Below are 18424 nucleotides of genomic sequence, written 5' to 3'. Positions count from 1 at the left end.
TGAGGGTGCTGAGGGGGATGCAGAGCAAGGGTATTTTGTTCAGAAAACATCACTTTTTTTTTATTAGAAAAATAACGAATAATCAGAGAACGTAAAAAATATGGGAAGGTAAAAAAAAAACCCAAAGCACCAGTCAGATCTCCATCCAGATGAACCACTGATGGGTTGAGTCTTTTTTGCACTCAAATAGACACATGCTTTTTTTAAAAAATCATGAAATTGAGGTGCTGGGTTGCTACCACTTCTATGTAATTTTCTACCAAGCACATGATACCTATTTTTCCCTATCAACCTCCCTCAGCAACATGTCTCCTTGCGGCTGTCATTCTCTCGCACAGCTACGCCACACGTCACAGAATTGTCATCAAACTCTGATTGATGGACCTTTAAAAAGCTTCCAGAATGTCCCTCAGAAATAATCAATCCCTAAATACCTTATTTTTGTCCACATATCTGATTGTTTTCTCGAGACAAACTTGTAGAAATACAATTCCTGGGTCAAAGGGAATGAACATTTTGGTCTGGTGGGCTACCTGGCCTCTAGAGAGGTGACACTATGACATTCCTGCCTGCCGGGTTTGAAGGTGCCCACTTCCATGCACCGGTGCCAGCTGGAGGCAGAGCCACGGGCCATTGGCAGAGTATCAAGAGCTTGGGTTTTCCATGACTCCAGATTTGGGAATCTCCTGGCTGAGGGAGGGACCTTGTGCTCTGTTTTGGGGGAGGGGAGTGCCAGTGGGTGGCTTTGGGGAAACTGAAATCTGAATCTTCAGGTGACGGAGGCCCGAGGGGGATGGAAGCAGCGGGGCTGGCACCAGCCCCAGCTCTGTAAGTGCCAGTGCGTGTAAGTGTGAGCAAGACCCTGAGTTTTACCCCCCGTTGCTTGGGACAGTCTACTCTTTCTCCCACTTTGCCTTTGGCAAGCAGATTAAAGCTGCTCAAACACGTGCCCAATTCCTGGCGGCCTAGATCATGGCTAGTGGGGAGGGGCGGCGAGGGGGCCCTAAGGGAGCCCAGCTGTCCACCAGCTTTGCAAGGCGCTTGTTCTGAGGGTCTGCCTCCTGAAGAGCAGGTCTGCCCAGCACATGAGCTCTCAGTAAAGCTGGGATGAAAAAGCACCTTGCGCCAGCTCCCAGGGAAAGGCAGGCCTTGAGGCACGAGCTGAGACACCAGTACCAGACTGGGAACCTGCCCCTGAGCTGAAGGCTGGGCCTGCAAGCCCAAAGCACAGAACTAGCTGGAGAGCCCCGATCGCGGCCATTCCTTTGATTACGAGGTGGAGACTGAGGCTTAGAGAAAGGAGTCGCTGCTTCCTGGGAGGTCACAGCACATCCCCTCCCATCTCTAGATGAGGCCACTCACCTACGCTTGTCCCTGGGCCTGGGATGTAGACGTGTCACCTGCTGGAACCCTAGCTGGCTCTTTAAATCCGTCCCTCCGCCAAGTCTCTATGTGGCAGGACATCTGGTTAATGAGGAGCCTTGGGGCACAGTGCAGGTTAACGGCCCTCGGTGGGCAACCCAGAAGAATGTGGGCATCTGACACAGCTTTAGTCTTGTCTTCAGTCCACACTCCCCTCGCCCCAGGGCTGGACAGGGTGTCCGTTCTGGAGGGGGGAGGAGGGACACTGCTGATGACGGCTCTGCTGACATGCCTACTTTCATGTCCCCTGTTTTTCCATGGCAAAGTCTCAACCCAAGGGGGTGCCCAGGCCAGGCCTGCTGGCTAACACGAGCCTGCGACACATTCCTGGCAAGTCACTCCTCACACCCTGCCTCCTAGGGCAGGACAGTGTTCAGATAGACGTGTCCCACTCTGGCACCATAAAGAGGAAGAAGCTCAGGCCCAGAGAAGAGCAGAGACTTGCCTAAGCTTCCACAGCAGGGCACAGTGGCAGAGGACTGCAGGAGAGAGAACACGGGCCCTGAAGCAGACAGCCCCAGGTTCTATACCAGACCTGCTACTGACTTGCTCTGTGACCTGACGACAGTCTCTCCTCTCTGGGCCCCAAGAGGCTCACCTGTGAAGCGAGGCAGATGGGCAGAGAGAGGATTCTAAGCTCAGAGAGTCTTTCCTAGTCCCCTCTCCAAAGATCCTACCTATACCTCAGGGAGAGGTGACCCAGCACAGCCCACTCCTCTTCCAGCCAGCCAGTGGTCCTGGTGGCTGATGCTAACACATGAGCCCCACCTCTGCTGGAAGAAGGGACGCCCTCTGGGTCAGCTGAGCTGCTCTGGTGGCAAAGAGCAAACAGCTTCACCAAGAAGGGAGTGGGGAGGGCTGGGGGGGTGGCGACAGCTGGAGGCTCTTATGACCCAACCACTGGCAAGGGGCTGGGAAAAGGGGGTGGGGGACAGGGGGTCATATACAAAGCCACAGAGCGTCAGCCCTGACGTCAGGTCACCAAGGCCAAACCCTCCCTGAACAGAAGGGGAGACTGAGAGCCCTAAGGGGCAGGGGCTGGGCTGCGGTCCCCAGCAGGCAAGAGCAGAGCCCACACGGGCTCAGTGCCCTGGGCCTGCCGCAGGCCCAGCTTGGCTTTGGTCCCAGTGCCCAGGAGCCCTCAGAGGGCCAGCTCTCATGTGCCCTATGGCCACTACTCTCAGCTGCCTTCTGAGAACAGAGGTGTGATAAGGGACACGGGCTTTTGTTTTGGTTCTTTTGGAATGGCGCCTGCCTGTCACAGGTCTGACCAATGGTCACCAGGTCATCCTGTTCTGGATAGAGGACGCCACTGGCCTTAAGGAAGCTTCCTGAGGGGCAGGTCACTGAACATGGGGGCTTGGCCCTGGAGGTAAGGGCCCCAGCAGAGAGACCAGAGTCCATAACCCCTCAGACTCAACCATAATTTACCACTTTTTATCACAGGAACAGCTCCACTTTGCAGACAAGGCAGGTGAGGCTCAGTGAGCTTCAGAAGTGTGCCTGTGGTCCCATGGGCAGAAGGGGACCAAGTCTAGCAGGATCCTCTAGGTGGTGAGCCCACCTGAGAGCAGAGCCCTGACTCTTCTGGGTCCCCCTGCCCAGCAGAGCTTAGCTATGGAGGTCAGTGAATGGAGTGACAGAGCAGGAACTCAACCTCAGTCTCCAATAGCAGAGCAGAGAGGGGGAGACCCAGGGCGTGGGACTCAATCCAGTGGGGAAATCAGGGACCAAATCTCTCCCAGAGAAACAGGCAGTAGGAATGCAGTGGGAAAGAACCTGAGGCTCAGATTCAGGAAGCCCAGATTCTAGTACTAACACGCGCAGGGACTCACTGGGCAACCTGGACCAGTCCTTGCTCCTCTCTGGGACTCAGTTTCCTCACCTCCAAAATGAGAGAGCTGGGTCTTATGATGCAACATCCTCCCAGCACCAAGAGCCTTGCATTTCTTGCAGCTGGAGAGACGGGATCAGGAAAAGGGAGGAACAGGAACCCTGACCCCAAAGGTCCTGGGAAAACTGGGCTCGGGCTGGGGTGGGCAGAGGGAGCCAGCCCTAGGGCCGTCCTCACAATACTGAGTGCAGGGGAGGAATGTAGGGTTACCCGGCCACCTCCCCCAGGCAGCACGCCAGGATGTCTCAGTCGCTGACTCACAACAGCAAACATACACCACCTACGTCATGCACAAAACCTCCACACTCACACACACTGCCTCTGCTCTGCAGACCCCACTGCCTTCTGCTGCGTCACCTCAGCAGCTAGGATGTGCCGGGGCTGGGGTGCTCAGTGAGGTGGCCAGACAGGTCTTTCTCTTGCAGGAAACACCTTCAGGATTCTGCCAGGTATCCACAATCCACCAGCTTCGCCCATGGGCACCAGGGCCCAGATGCCTCTGCCTTGCCAAGCTAGCTTGCAGACCACAGGCAGGGGCCAGACAGAGATGAGACTGAAGCCAGACCACCGTTTACCCTGGCAGGACCTTGAGGTTAGCCCCAGAGAAGATGGGTGCTCCGAAGACCAGGGTGGGGGGCCCACAGCAGCCAATGATGCATCAGGAAGGAAACCCAGAGACCAACTTGGTCTAAACTTGCTTCCTATGAGAAGACTGCACCCTCGAAGGGACTATGCCTTGTCCAGGGTCACAGTGAACTTTTCCTGCCTCCGTTCTCCAAGGCTGAGGGAAGCCTGAGTATCTGCCCAAGCTTATTTCCCACAGCTCTGCTGCACAGAGATGCAGCATGCTGTCCTGGGAAGAGCCCAGCCTTTGAGGCAAGACAGTAACTGGAATCTTGGCTCAGCCCCTCACTAGCCTCATTCAGCTTTGCTACTCTCTGACCCTCAGTTCCCTCTTCTGTGAAAAGGGGATAAAGCGAATACTCGCCTTACAGGGGTGCTGTCAGGCTTAAAGGAGACTCCTTGGGGAAAGACGCTGGCTCCTAGAAGGCCCCCAGTAAAGATCCTCCCTCTGCCCTCCACCTCCTCACCAGTTCCTACACCCCAGGCTTCTTCTCAGTCTCAGGCCCTCTGCTCTCACTATTTTCCCCACCTCTTCAGTGCTACTATTTTTAAGATGGAATTCTAGGAGCATCTGCTCCAGAAGCCTTCCCCAAGCACTTCAGCAACTAGGGTCTCACCCTTCTTTCACTGCACATCAAATTTCCTGGGCCCTATTTCCGTGGCCATGACCCCCAGCAACCCACCTGAAACCGGCTGAGAGAAGTGATATTTCTGCAAAACCTTCAGAAGGAAAGAAAGCCCCTCCAACCTATTGCTTTAAGCTCTATCCTTAGTTCAGGCCAGATGGACTTGGGACCACCTTGGTGCTGCTCTTGACAAATCACCTCTTTTTGCTGAGGAAGACTGGCCCTGAGCTAATATCTGTGCCCATCTTCCTCTACTTTATATGTGGGATGCCTACCACAGCATGGGGTGCCAAGCGGTGCCATGTCTGCACCCGGGATCTGAACCAGCGAACCCTGGGCCGCTGAAGCAGAATGTGCGCACTTAACCACTGCACCACCAGGTCAGCCCCTGAAACATCTTTTAGATCCAAATGCTAAAAGAAGTCTTGTTTCTCTAAGGAACTAGCAAGCCTTTTCCAAAATAAGAACCAACATCTATCATGTTTCCCTTTTTGCCTCGGCTGCCAGGAAGCTCCAAGCTGACTATGAAGCTCAACCACTGCAACTCTGCTGACCCTTGTGGCTGAAATACCAGTATTTTTTTAACCCTAAGTCTTGATTTTTCTTTTTACCCTTTATGACATTATTTGTATCCTGAATTGCCTCAAATCTGCATCAAGTCGGGTAGAGTATGAATAGTGAGAGGCGTCACATGGTTTAACTCAGCACATGTGGTCACTGTGGATGGGTGGGTTAAGGCTTGAGTTCAGATTTCCCAGGCACTCCCACCCTCCCAAGATGACCCCCACAAGTCTTTACCTGGATGGGAAAGTAGTCTCGAAAGTAGCGCCACATAGCCCAGTTTCGGACCCACTGTGACCTCCTGCCACCTTCCAGGGAACAAAACACAGTGTTGGGAATGGGGGGGAGGGACAGGTGATGTTTGGGCAAGGGAGACAAGACAGAGCCAGCGTGAACCCTGAGGTAGGTGACTATTGCCCTCGGCAGCATCTCCCCCTCCCTCCGGGCCCCTTTCCACGCTCGTTCTCTCATGTTCTGCAAACCCTTGACCGAGCGTGAGCTCCTATGAGGGCAGGACGGTGCCCTCTGAGTTTTTTACCACCCCACCCCCACCACCACACCCTGGCCTGGTGCTCTTCACACAGTAAAAGGGCAGCTTGTGTAGGAAGGACCGTCCCAAGGGCAGGGGGGCGTGGACAGGGGACCTCTGCTCTCACCTTTCTTGGGTGTGTTCCAGTCGAACAGCAGCCAGGTGAAGTAGAGCACGGCGATGAGCCAGCAATCAGTGCAGAACGTGTACAGGAGGATGGCACTGCAGGACACTCCTGGGGGAGGCAGGCAGCCACGGGTCAGGAAGGGTGGCCTCAGTCTCCCCTCGGGCAAAGGTTCTGGGGGTGAGTGAGTGAGTGTTTACAGTGGCACTAAGCTAGGCACAGCTGGGGGCCATGGGCAGGGGACCCCCAGCCCCGGCCTGGGGAGGAGCGCGCTGCCAGGGACAGGAGCCTCATCTCCTACATGCTGATGGGCTGGCTGCCCTGGCGCGGAGGGCACGCGGGCTCCCTGTGGTCTGGGCAGCAGTGTGGAGGAGCAGACTCCAGCTTCTTGTGAAGCTGTCCTCAGAGCTGTCCTTTCCGCCCCCTCCTCGTGCGTCTGTCTCCCCACCCCCGTACCTGGCACAGTTCCTGTGGACAAGGGGAGGGACCTACCCAGTGCCCCCCCATCTCAGGACTTGGGCTGAACCACTGTCTCAAGTGTGTAGCAGAGGGACTTCCACCCCATTCTAGAGACAAGAACAGTGAGGCTTGAGGGGGAGGTAACTTCCCCAAGGTCACCCAGCAGGACAAGGGCAGAGCCAGGATTCAAACCCAAGTCTGACTGTTAAGTCCCTAATCTGCCCAGGCTTTAGAAACTCACCAAATATTAGAAGCCCTGTTCTGCCACTGGAGGGACCTGAGACTGGTGGTCGGGGTGGGGCAGGGGTTCCCACCCCAGAACAGGGGCTGGCCCCTTCCAACACAGCAGAGTGCCCGGCAGGCCCAGACCAAAGCCCAGAGCCCATCAGCCCCCTCTCAAAAACCCAAGCAGGACCTTGGAAGACTCCCTGGGGCCAGCTCCCCGTGGTCACTTTGCTCTGGGCCTCCCGGCACTAAAAGGAAGGAGGTCCGTGCCAAACCTGCCTTGCCTCGTGGCTCCCTGCAGATGCCCTCTGCAGGCAGTCCACCTTCCCGGTTTTTACCCAGCCTTCAATGCCTCGCTCAGCCCTCCTCTCTTCCAGAACTGTTCTCTAATATCATACTGTCCTCCCGAGTGGATCTCTCACCTCTGAACTCCCCACACGAGGGGGGCCACATCTTCTTTGCTCCCTGGCACTCAGTACAGGGCCAGGGGCAGCAGGTACTCATGCCTGGTGGAAGTGTGGCCTGCGTCCAGCACCCTCCCCACTGCCCAGGGAGGGAAGCCAAGCCCTGCCACGCCCCCCACCTCTGCTGGGCACTGTGCTGGTCATGGGTGCTCAAGGGCTGCCTGGCCCTGCATTCCGCTCTGGTCTGCCCCCCAGGCTGAGCCTCCTTTGGTTTCCCGAGGGAGAGGGGAAGGCCAGACACAGACTCTCCATGGGCCTAAGGGCAGCAAAATGGTAGTCACTTGTTGTCCACGATCCAGTCCTGTTCTAGCCTCTCCCCAAGGGAGTGAAAAGTGGCACGACTATCTTGGGAGGGGCAGTGAACAGAGAGTGACCAGGTATCCAGTTCTTCAGGACCAGATAAGGAGTGTGACATCACTGATAAGGACGATGAATCTCTAGAGAAGCATTTGCAGCCTACAAAAACCTGTGAAAGGTAAACTGTGAAGTACTTAAGGCTGCTTGGTGAATGGCTATGTCTAAGTGAGGGACACTTACAAAGTCATTCACGTTGTTGAGCAGTTTGCCTCTGGTCCCCTTTCTTAGGTCTGCAAAAAAGGTCACTCTAGGCCCCTAGACTCCACAGGTGTCCAAGCTCCTTCGGAGGCTAGGTGGATGCTCCAGGTGGGCCTGGGCGGGGCTGCAAGGCTCAGGTTCAGGGCTGAGCAGCCCAGAAGCCTCGCTGGTGTCAAACTCCTAACTTTCTTGGTGGGTAGAGCGACCAGAGCGGGCTGAGCCCCAGGGCCCACTGCCTAGGCGTCTGGGCTCTCTGGGAAGGCAGGCATCCCTACCTACCCATCCTCACACTGGTGCTAAGGTGCCCTGGATGGGGGAAAAACAAACAGGGAGCCCGAGACTGCATCCAAGATGGGGACCTTCTCACCTGGGGGCCCACTCCCCAAACCCTCCGTATCCACAGCCCCTCTCGCTGCACTTGCCATCTGGCTCCTCATTGTCTGCCTCCCCGTGAGACTCCTTCCAGCAGACAGCCCTTCATCCCGAGCTCCTCAGGAGCTGGAAGCAGGGCACGTTAACCTCTCCAGCCCCAGCAACCAACACAGGAAAGATTTATTGAGCAAAAAAATGAACTAAACCCATCAAACAACCTTCCTTTCTCAGAGCCTAACCCCTGCCCTCTGAACAATGGGCTCCCACTCCACCCTCGTGGGGCTGCAGCAGCAACTACCGCCACTGGGTCCAGGAGAGGCAAACACCTTGTGGACCCGGCTGGCTCCCAATGGGGACAGTTCAGGACCACCTTCACAATCATCTCCTCCCCACACACCATGGGGAAGTCTGGGACTCAAAACTCTGATCCCCGAGGCCCGTCAGCCGGGCGGCGTGTGGCTCACTCAGTGGTAGGGAGGCAGCAGTGGGCCCGTGAAGAGCATGGATGCGTTCTTCCAGGAGGCCCCGGCCCTGCCACTCCCTGGCCAGGCCCATCCCTGAGCCTCGATTTCCTTACGGGGTGTTGGGAAGATTACAAGAGACGAGAAGAGGACGTGACACACTGATAAGTGTCCCATCTGGGGATCTGTGGTCTTGGACGGGAGAAAAAATGACATCTTAATCTTCACCCATCTCTTCTGGAAATCTATTAGTATTTCCTTGCTTTACAAACGTAACAGAGCACAGCAGTATAGCAGTACCTGCTGACTGTGACATCGACAGAAAACAACACATCGCATTTACAGCAGTCGCAGACAGCTTGAAAAATCACTTATTCTCATCATTACTTAAGAATTATGATAATGATTACGCCTGCTGCTGAGTCTTTTTATTTAATGCACTAATAAAAAAGCATGTGTTACTATATATCTAACTCAACTTCTTAATGTGTGCATGTTTATATTTCAGTATCATTGGGTTACTCTGGAATCCAATGTATTTTGTATCACACATTTAAGAACACTGAGAAAGGTTTATAGCCTTTACCAGAATACCAGAGGGTCCCATGGCCCAAAAATAGCGAAGGGTCACTCTGTTCCAGAGGGAGACCGACTGGCCCACAGCAGCCTTTGCAACACCAGGCAAACCTCAGACAGCAGATCTGGGTGGTGGTGGGAGGGAGCGGCTGGGCTGCTCAGGGCAATAATCTCAGCAGCAGCACGGGAGTCCTGTCAGCCCAACCAGGCTTGGCTCCCTCTAAGAAAGGGCATTGGGAAGATGCTGGACCAGTTTCTGGGGTGTGGTTGGGCTTGGTGGATTGTTAACCTACAGCAGGGGGCCAGACCCGGTCGTGTGCTGCATGGTTGGGGTTCTACCAGCTGCTCAGCTCCCCAACAGCCAAGTTCTGACCCACTAAGACAGGGGTAGTGGTGGCTTCTCAGTGCCAACGGGGACTAAGGGAGCTGGTGCAGCAGCCTAGGCAGGGGGCTGGGAGGCTGGAGTCCGTGGGGTCTTGTCCTGGCCCCACCACATGCTTCTCATGTGACTCTAGGCAAGGCTCTGCCCCTACTGCTCCCTATCTGACAATGGAGGGGGCTGCACTGTGCTCTCGACCCCAGGATTCTAATAGGTGACTGAATGCAGGACAAATTGGGGGTCTGAGCCCTGAGGGAGCCAGACTAACCTGCTCTGTTCTCCAGACCAGTGTTTATCTTTTTGAGGCCATAAAAATCTGAGGATAGCAATTGCTCTTCACCCCAGAAAAATGTGGACATACTCTCATCAATAATTCTGCACCTAATTTTAGGGGTTCATGGACCCCCCCCCCCCCGACTAGAGCCCACTCTTGGGCCTAAAGGTGAAGACTGGCTGGTTCAGACCAGCTCCACTCATTCTGGGCTCCTCGGAAAGCGCTGTGGGCTTCCGCTCAATTCCCAACTATGCCACTTAATGAGCTTCACAGTCTCAGAGTCACTGGACCTCCACCAGTTTGCATTTCCTCACCTGGGAAGAGGGAAGTCAAGAAAAGCCAAGTCCAGTGCCTGGTCCATGGTGGGGCTTGAGAAATAGCACCCCTGGCCCATGCCTCTGCCCTGCAAAGGGCGGGAGGGCAGCACAGAGCTGCCCTGGCAGTGGGGTCTCAGAGGCCCCCAGGCCGAGTGGAAGGACGGCTGCTCAGCAAGGCCTTAGTGACTCCTGGTGGTCCCCATTGGGCTGGACAATCCTGAGGGGTGGGCTGCCCACAGCACTGGAACAAGCAGGTCTGTCTGCCCCAAAGTGCTGGGGAGGCCACCTACTCTGCTGAGGACACAGGGGCCTCAGGAAGAGAAGAGGCTGCTGGGAGAGCAGGGGTGGGCCCAGGCACAGGCCCGACCCTCCTCCCAGACAATCCCTGACGTCCTGACCCTGGTCTGGATGGCAACCCAGGGAATGAGGCACCAAGCCAGAACTGTCGGCAGGTACTGCTAAGGTTACCGTGCTCTGTCCTATATGTAAAGAAGGAAATACTAAATTTTCAAATAAAATGGGCAAAGATTAAGATGTCATTTTCTTTCCCATTCTGAGTCCAACCAGAGCACTAGGTGGGAGATGCTGAGAGAAGGGGGTAAACACTAATCGGGCCGTGGGAAGCAGCTGGGGACGGTGTTCCGTGGAGGGTGGGTGAGGGGTGGGAGCGGGATCTAAGGGCACCTCTCCCGGCAGCTCCCATGTCATGGGGGCCCACCACGACCAGGCCCTGTGCTTCTTTTCTTCAATCCCCACAAATGCCATATGAAGTCGGCAGCATTTTCCTTCCACTTGAAACAAGGAAACTAACTTCCAGAGAGCTCAGGGAAGCCGTGGAAGGTCACAGAGCTGGTCTGTGATGGAGTCGGGCACCACAGCCCCTGAGACAAAGAAGCACACCTGCTGGGAAATCTTCGTCGGTAGGCAGGGTGGCACGGGGGAAATGCACAGGCTTTGGGGGTCCTACAGACCTGGATTCAAACCAGTGTGACTAGGACAAGTTACTTAGCTTCTCTGTGTGTAAAATGGGAACACACCACCAGCTCCCACGGAATCACACTGACCCTGGCCCTCGGAGCCCTGGCTTACCCATCACGAGGAAGGTCAGGACCCACTGCAGCACCGAGATGACCTGTAGCTGCTTTTCCACCTGGGACCTGTTGAGCCAAGTGATGGAGAAGAGGTCCTGGAGGGCGGAGAGGATGCTGGAGCCAGTGCCTGCAGCAGAGGGGAGCGTCAGCCTCCTGCCACCCTTGCCTCCAGCCTTAGAGTCCCCGATACCTACCCACCTCCCACAGGCACCTTCCCAGGTGTGACAGGAGCCTGGGCCACAAAATCAGGCAGCCCTGGGTACAAATCCTAGCCCGGCCACCCAACAGCTTTGTAATTCTGGGCTGTTCACATGCTTCCCTGTGCCCCAGTTTCTATATATACCCAATGCGAATGGTGTCCCCACCTAGGGTCATTTGGAAACCAAATGAGGTATCCAAAGGGCCCAGGGAGAGCTCTCCATAATTGCCAGTTCTCTTCCCTCCCCTCCACCCCAATCAAACTCCTGTCCTCATTCTTTATCTGGACCCAGTACAAATATTTAATCTTTGCTATGTGTGTCTGTGAGGCCAAGGACAGAGGTTCAACATCCCATGTGCAATGTTTTTTTCTCCAAGTGTACTTTGAGCACCCCCAATCCCTGCCCCACCCCTCTTATCGCCAGGGCTGACACCCTGCCCCAGGGTGCTGAGCCCTTGTGCCTCCACCCCAACACCATCAATATCACCACCACGACCACCTTCAGAGAGAGCGACACTTTGAGCTTCATCTCAGTGCCCAAAGTTTGCAGCCCAGAGAGGAATCAGGCAGGGGCTTTGCTTCCCCAAAGGACCCAGTGGCCAGGGAACTTTGGGAAGCCTGGGGCACGGAGGCTGCAATTATGGTCGCTACCAAGCAAGTGCCAAGCCTAGAAGTTAGCACAAGATGTGGCCATTTAACTGGCTCTGTGCCTGTGCCCCCCGGATGACGCCCTGGACTCCAGCGGCTGATGAGCAGTGGGACCAGAAGGCCTGGTGACTGCAGAAGAGGCAGCACCGGGGAACAGCACGGGCAAGGCCCTTAGTCCATACCCCGTTCCTCCTGGCAGCTGGACCAAAGGAGCGGGCCGCTCCAAACGCCCCCATCTGCTGAGCCCTAACTGCACGCTCCTCACTCATCACATCTTCACTGACTGCCCAGTGTGTGCCGGGCAGACACTCCTTCACACCACCCACTCTGCAAGGCCCCAAGCACGCGAGTCACAGTCTTGTCCTTGAGGGTCTCATGACCTTTCACCCTGGCCTACTGCTGGGAGGGGACGGGGCAGGAGCCTCGGGGCTTACACTCAAGCCTTTGCGTTTCTTCAAAATCTGCAGAGCAACAAGGTCGCAGCAGCGTTTAGAAAGGAAATAACCCTTGCTTTGACTTTTAGGAGGCACATAGATAATGCCAGGCCTCAAGGCAGACAGGCCCGTCCTGTCCCCTTTAGCTGGTCTAACAGATCAGAGGGAAGGGGCCTGGTACAGGAGAGGAGCCGGACTCAGGTTCAAAGCCTGGTTCCACACATCATGTGACCCCAGGCCAGACTGCGAGGGCTCACGGCCATGTCCCCAGGGCACGGCCTGGGTCTGATCCACTTCTGGGTCCCCAGGGGCCTGGTCCAGAATGAACACTCAGAAAGGTTTGCTGAGCGAGAGGAAGGGGAGGTCTCTGCTCAGGCAGTTCCTCAGGCCCCTGGGCTCCCTCCCCGCAGGGCTGGGTGACAGGTATGCTGCCCATGTGTCCGTGAAGCTTTGGGGCACAAAGCACTTCCCTAGACACCCTGATTCCCCACCAGGCCTGTGAGTTTGGCATCATCACTCCCATTTTGATAGTGATAAAGGCGGCTCAGGGAAGTGACATGGCCAAGGTCACTCAGCCAGAGGGAGGCAGAACTGGACTCAAATTCCAGTCCTGTGTTCCATCCCTATGCTGCAGGTCCTCCCAGGTTTCTTCTCTCTTCTCCATACAAGACAGTGGGGAAAGGCTGGGGGGAGACAGGGGAAAATGAATGACCTGTTTTCCTTCAGAGTGGGGGGCTAGGAGCAGGCATCCTGTGCAGGGAGTGGCAGCAAGCCTTGGGGTTCCAGTCCCAGTTCTGCCACTGACTCGTGTGTTACCTCAGCCAAGTCACTTCACCTCTCTGGGCTTCAGTTTCCCCATCTATAAAATGGGGGTAGGAAGGATGAACTCTACAACCTCTTCGATTGCTGGGACTCTGGTGTCCACCCTCCTGAGGGTATACCTAGAGACTCGCCATCTCCAGGTGCCCAGCAGACGGTAAGTGGAGGTTCAGTTGAACACCCCTAGGCCGCTGCTAGACCTCACCACCCAGCTGTCAGCACCTCTCTGCCCCAGCTGTGGCTGGGAGGGGTCCAGCAGAAGTTGGCATGGATGCCAGTGCTGCAATCAGATGCCACCACTGCCACCACCTTCACACCCAGCCTGTCTCCAAGTCCTGGGTGGGGCCAGCAGGAGCCTCAGCATCCAGCCGAGTCTCAGCTCCAACCTGCTCCCTTGGCACCCTGCCCCCTCTGTGCCAGTCCCACTGCGGCCGGTGTCTATTTACTTGGTCATCCTCCTCTGCCAGCGACTCCTGGGTGCCGGGGCTGGTACCTGGTTCATCCATGTGCCCAGAGCCCTGCCCAGAGTCTGGTGAGAGAAGGAGCTCATAGAGGTTTACTGCACGAACGAACAAACCCACAAGCCCCAGAGGCAGGTGAAGGCCTGGATGGCCAAGTCAGACTGAGCTGCCCGACAGGAAGGCCCCTGCCCCATCCCTGAGGCCACCGGAGATGGGGTCGCGGAGAGAGCCTCTCCGCCCTCCCTGAGCACGAGTTTCCCCAGCTGTGATGAGAATACAAGTCACTACCTACAGGTGTCTTTTTTTCATGGAGGGAAAGACGACAGGCCACAGAGTAACTTCGCTAGTCCTGTGAAGAAAAGTTCCCAATGTCCGATGAAAACAGCTGCTCCTGGGCACCCTTTAATTTACATAGCTCATCTGCTCCTAGACTTAGGGAGGGCCGAGGCAGTGGAGCTGCCAGGGGCCCCAGAGCAGCTCTCTTACTCCCAGGAAGGAATCCCCTCCTGTCACTGTCCCACAGCACTCCCTATGAAGTAGACAAGGCAGGCTTGGGCAAGCCCATTTCACAGAGATGGAAACTGAGGAGAGGAGAAACCACCTGCCTGAGGGCAGGATCCAGGGGAGCCGGGAGTCAAGGCAGGTATTTGGGCTCTGAGTCCCATCATTTCCACGAAGCCACGCTACTGAAGGCTGACCCCGCGACACAAGCCAGTCCACACCCAGACTTCAGGAACACACTCCCGGCTTGGGGGGCTGACTGCTCTGCCCTAAACTGTGCCTCAGGTCTGGTGGGGACATCCTCCTGCAGACCGGTGCGCAAGGAATGTGAGCCCCCAACCACAGGCTCCCACAGGTCCAGCTCCTGCTGTGAGGGCGAAGCCAGAGCCGCCCGCAGCAGTGGGTCAGACCACCCTCGGTCCCAGGGCCCAGCTCGGGGTGGGGGTGGGTGTCTCCAGACGCCTGCCTGCCCAACAGCTGATAGCAGGGTGGCCAGGAAGGTGGCACCTAGGGCTGACGAAACCAGGGTTTCCTGGGCTTCCTCTGAGGGGGCACAGTCTGAGCTCTAATCACCTTAATCTGAGAAAGGGCCCTGGGCCAGCTCTGCCCCTATGTGGCTCTGTGACCTTGAGCAAGTCACTCAGCCTCTCTCAGCTTCAGTTTTCTCATCTGCAAAATGAGAATAGTCCCCACCTCACAGGGTTGTTGCAAAGATTAAATGAAAAACATGTGTGTCAGGTGCCTTTGGCATTCGTTAGGGGATTAAACGGTAGCCAGCGCCATTGCTTCTCCCATCGAACAGAGTGGGAAGGGGTGTAATGAGCAGACATAGCATTATGTGTTTGGAGAAGAGAGAGCAGAGTGAGGGTGGTGGCAGGGGGGCTCCGAGGAAGCAACGAGGCCCTGAAGACGTTGGAGGCGAAGGGGAGGAGAGTGGGCATTGTGATTAAGGGGACAAACTCAGGGAGTTAGAAAGAGGCAGGCCCCAACACAGAACACTCAACACAGCAATGGGGGTTCACGTCTACCCAAACCAGAAGCTGAGAAAAGAGGGGCTGGAAAGGGGTCGAAAAGTGGCCTTCTGGAGGAGGTGGGCAGGACAGAGACAAGACTTGAAGCAAGGAGCACTTAGGAGGCGCCACGCACTGCACTAGCCACCAGGGAAATAGCACCAACCTGGCAGATGAAGCCTCACCTGTTAGGGGCTTAGGTAAAGGTAGGGGGTGTGACGTCAGGCAGCGATGAGCGCCATGGAGAAAAATAACTTGAGGTAATGAGCTCGAGAGAGGAGAAAGGGTACTCTGACCCGTGCATGGAGAGGAGGCACTGAGCAAGGCTGGCCTCCACCTGGAGGCAGGGGCACACACGGGCAGCCATGGGTCATACCCCCGGATGGCCTGCACGGCTTCCTCCACCCACCTACCTTCACCACCAGCATCACCAGGAGGGGGTGCGCCAGCCTGGAGAAGGCGCAGAGGACAGGAGGCTGGGCATCAGGAGAACCTGGCCCCTAACTCACAGGAAGTATAGCCTTGGTGAGTCACTTCCTGTGCAAGCCTCAATTTCCTCATCTGGAGAGTTGAGCTAATACCTACCTCGCCAGATTGTTGTGAGAATTAAATGAGATAATATATAGGCAAGAGCTTCACAAAGAGTAAAGACCTGCATGAACGCCGGAAAGTTATCAAGCGGGCCTCAGTGTTCTCTCCTGTCTAATGGGTACAACACCCTCCGTCCTGCCTTGGAGCAGAGGTGTTGGCGCCAGCAGACTTGGGATTCCAACCCTGGCTCTGACTCTTACCTGCTGTGAGACTGGGAAAGCCACCTCCCCTGTCTGAGACTCAGTGTCCTCCTTAGTCATGATCCAGGATCGTCGAGAGGAATCTAAACAACTTACGGAAGAGGGACAAAGAGAGTCTGGCACATCTGCCAGAGAGCTAGAAAGATGCCAGTGAGGTCACAGAGATGTGGGCAGCCTGTAGGGGCTCCTTGAGTGGGGAAGTCATCCTGGTCATGTCCCCACCCCCAAGGGTGCCACTCCTGGGCCCACTTGGACCTAAGTTCTGCCCTGGGCCACCAGCTGCCAAGTGGACAGTGAGGAAGTCGCCCTAAGCTACTCCAAAGGGCCGGGTACAAGTCTGCACAGAGGCGGAGAGATGGACATACGGACCCTGCCAGACCCTTCCAGGCCCAGGGAGGTCCAGGAAGCTGGGCCAAGTGCCAAGGAGACTCCACTTCTTCAAGGCAAGCTCCCCTCCAGGCCCCCAAGCACCTTCCAACGGGAGTCCACACGTGTGATGAGAGGGCTGGGCACAGCTCTGGACAGGCACGCCTGCTGATTTTAGAGTCCCACTCGAGGGCTGCGCTTCCGCAAGCCTTGCACATGAAGCTGTCCGCATTCTGCACGCCCCCACAGGCTCAGCCAGACACTCCTTCCCTCCAGGAAGTCTCCGCACACTCTCGGCCCTGCCTGCAGTGCCCTGAGGGAGAGTCCCGTCACCTCCAGGTCCAGTCCGGTCAGTTGTCTACCTCACACTGACTGGGAACCCCCAGGCACTGAGCGCTGGCCCCGAGGCCTTCCTGGCCCTTCCTGGCCCACTCTTCCTCAGGGAAGCCTTCCTCCCCGCACCCCCATGTGCCCCCACCTCACCCCTACACTCAGCCTTTCTCATTATGGGAAAGAGTGTACATTTGTTTGCAGGGACCATGTCCTGTTCATCCGGGTCCCTGTGCCCAGCACGGGGTCAGGCACAGAGTGGGTGCTCGGTCAACGTTTGCTGAATGACTGGATGCTCAAGGGGATGGCGTCGACTAAAGGGGCCTGGACCACAATAAGCCCAGTCAACGGCTGACTGACCTGAGCCATGACAGAGGGTCAAACAGCTTTCTACAGAATCAGGAGGGCAGGGTCTCCTCTGGCCGGAGCGGTCAGGGTTAGAGGCAGGGGCAACAGCGGAAGTCTCCAGAGGGAGGGGAAGGGCGGAGCCCAAACATTAACATTCATTCGACAAGGGTAGGAGACGCGGGTCCTTGGCACCTGCTGGAGGCTGAGCTCTGCTCCCGGGCCGCCCACCCCAGCTCCTGCTGGGGAGACAGGCCGTGAACAATTAGGCACTGAGGGTCAGTCAGGGCCAGGGAATCCAGGGGAGGCCCCCAACCCGGCCTGGAGGATGTTCTCAGGGATGCCTTCCTGGAGGAAGGAATGGGTCAGGGGAGATGTAAAGGATGAGTAAGAGTTTGCCAGGCCGACAAGAGGCAGGTACAGGGGCCGGCCCGGTGGAGCAGCGGTTAAGTGCGCACGTTCTGCTTCAGCGGCCAGGGGTTCGCCGATTCGGATCCTGGGTACAGACATGGCACCGCTTGTCAAGCCGTGCTGTGGCAGGTGTCCCACATATAAAGTAGAGGAAGATGGGCATGGATGTTAGCTCAGGACCAGTCTTCCTCAGCAAAAAGAGGAGGATTGGCAGCAGATGTTAGCTCAGGGCTAATCGTCCTCAAAAAAAAAAAAAAAAAAAAAGAGGCAGGTACGGGTACTGGAGTCCAGCAAACGGCATTTGCGAAGGCCTGGAAGGCAGAGAGAGCACAAGTGTGGGGAATCAACTGCACGTAGTTCAGCCAGGCTGGAGCACAGAGACTGTGTGCATGGGTGGGTCTAGTTGAGAAAGTGGGAGGGAGCCATGAAGGACGGGGATTGCCAGGCCAAGGAGTCCTGGACTCTGCCCTGAAGGTCAGAAGATCACTGGCCACTCCTCCCGTTCCCTCCGCCAACTTCAGTTGGTGCCTAAGGGGCCCGAGGCAACTAGCCAACCATTCACCTAGTCCCAACACAGGTGAATTCCTTTCTGGAAAGACCAGTAGTCTCCTCTTTAAGGGTTAGGTGTCCTTAAAGCAGGGCCCATTTGGACATCTGGCTCAGAGGGGAAGCCAAGCCACTGGGAGCCAACACAGAGCTATGGTGGGTGTGCTGACTGGGCAGCTTCTGGCTTGGCCATCAGGACCCTGCATGGGCTCAGTGGATTCCTGCGTGTTGGTCCTCACGGCCTCCTGTGTAAGATCCTGCCAGAAAGTTGGGCATCCTGAGCATCCACAGACATGCTGAGATCCTGGGTGCCTCCTCCCCTTCTAGGTCTGTTTCCCCAATGGCACTAAATTAGGGGTTTGGGTTAGGTTAGCTGAAATCTGGGGTCCTGACAACTTGGGCCTTCTATGCTCTGCTAGAATCTACTAATGACTTTTTATTCACAAAGACTCCCCTAAAGAGACTCCAAGCCCCTCTTTGGGCTATCCCAGAGGCCTGGATTTTCAAGTATTTGCTTTTCACGAAGGAGGGTTGAGTCCTGGGAGGGGAGGTCAACGAAGCGAGGCTCTTAGGATGCCACGTCCCTGAGACTCTGGAGCTGCAACTGGGA

At 56.2% G+C, this 18424-nt stretch overlaps 1 protein-coding gene across 3 annotated transcripts in view; it reads right to left on the bottom strand.

The window, feature by feature from the left end:
• DGAT2 (diacylglycerol O-acyltransferase 2) overlaps positions 1 to 18424 on the bottom strand; it is a 30433-nt gene that overhangs the window by 6069 nt on the left and 5940 nt on the right. For 2 of the 3 annotated variants that reach the window (XM_046685859.1, XM_046685858.1), the window contains 3 exons: positions 10952 to 11080; positions 5784 to 5954; positions 5365 to 5435 (listed from right to left, as the gene is read on the bottom strand). In XM_046685859.1, coding sequence (XP_046541815.1) covers positions 5365 to 5435; positions 5784 to 5954; positions 10952 to 11080 — 371 coding nt within the window. The remainder of the gene's footprint in view (positions 1 to 5364; positions 5436 to 5783; positions 5955 to 10951; positions 11081 to 18424) is intronic. The other variant, XM_046685861.1, reaches the window with a different exon arrangement.

The sequence above is a fragment of the Equus quagga genome, chromosome 14 (genome assembly GCF_021613505.1).
Source record: "Equus quagga isolate Etosha38 chromosome 14, UCLA_HA_Equagga_1.0, whole genome shotgun sequence".
Lineage (NCBI taxonomy): Eukaryota > Metazoa > Chordata > Mammalia > Perissodactyla > Equidae > Equus > Equus quagga.
Note: the sequence above shows the minus strand (reverse complement) of the source record. Positions and strands in the feature narration are given on the sequence as shown.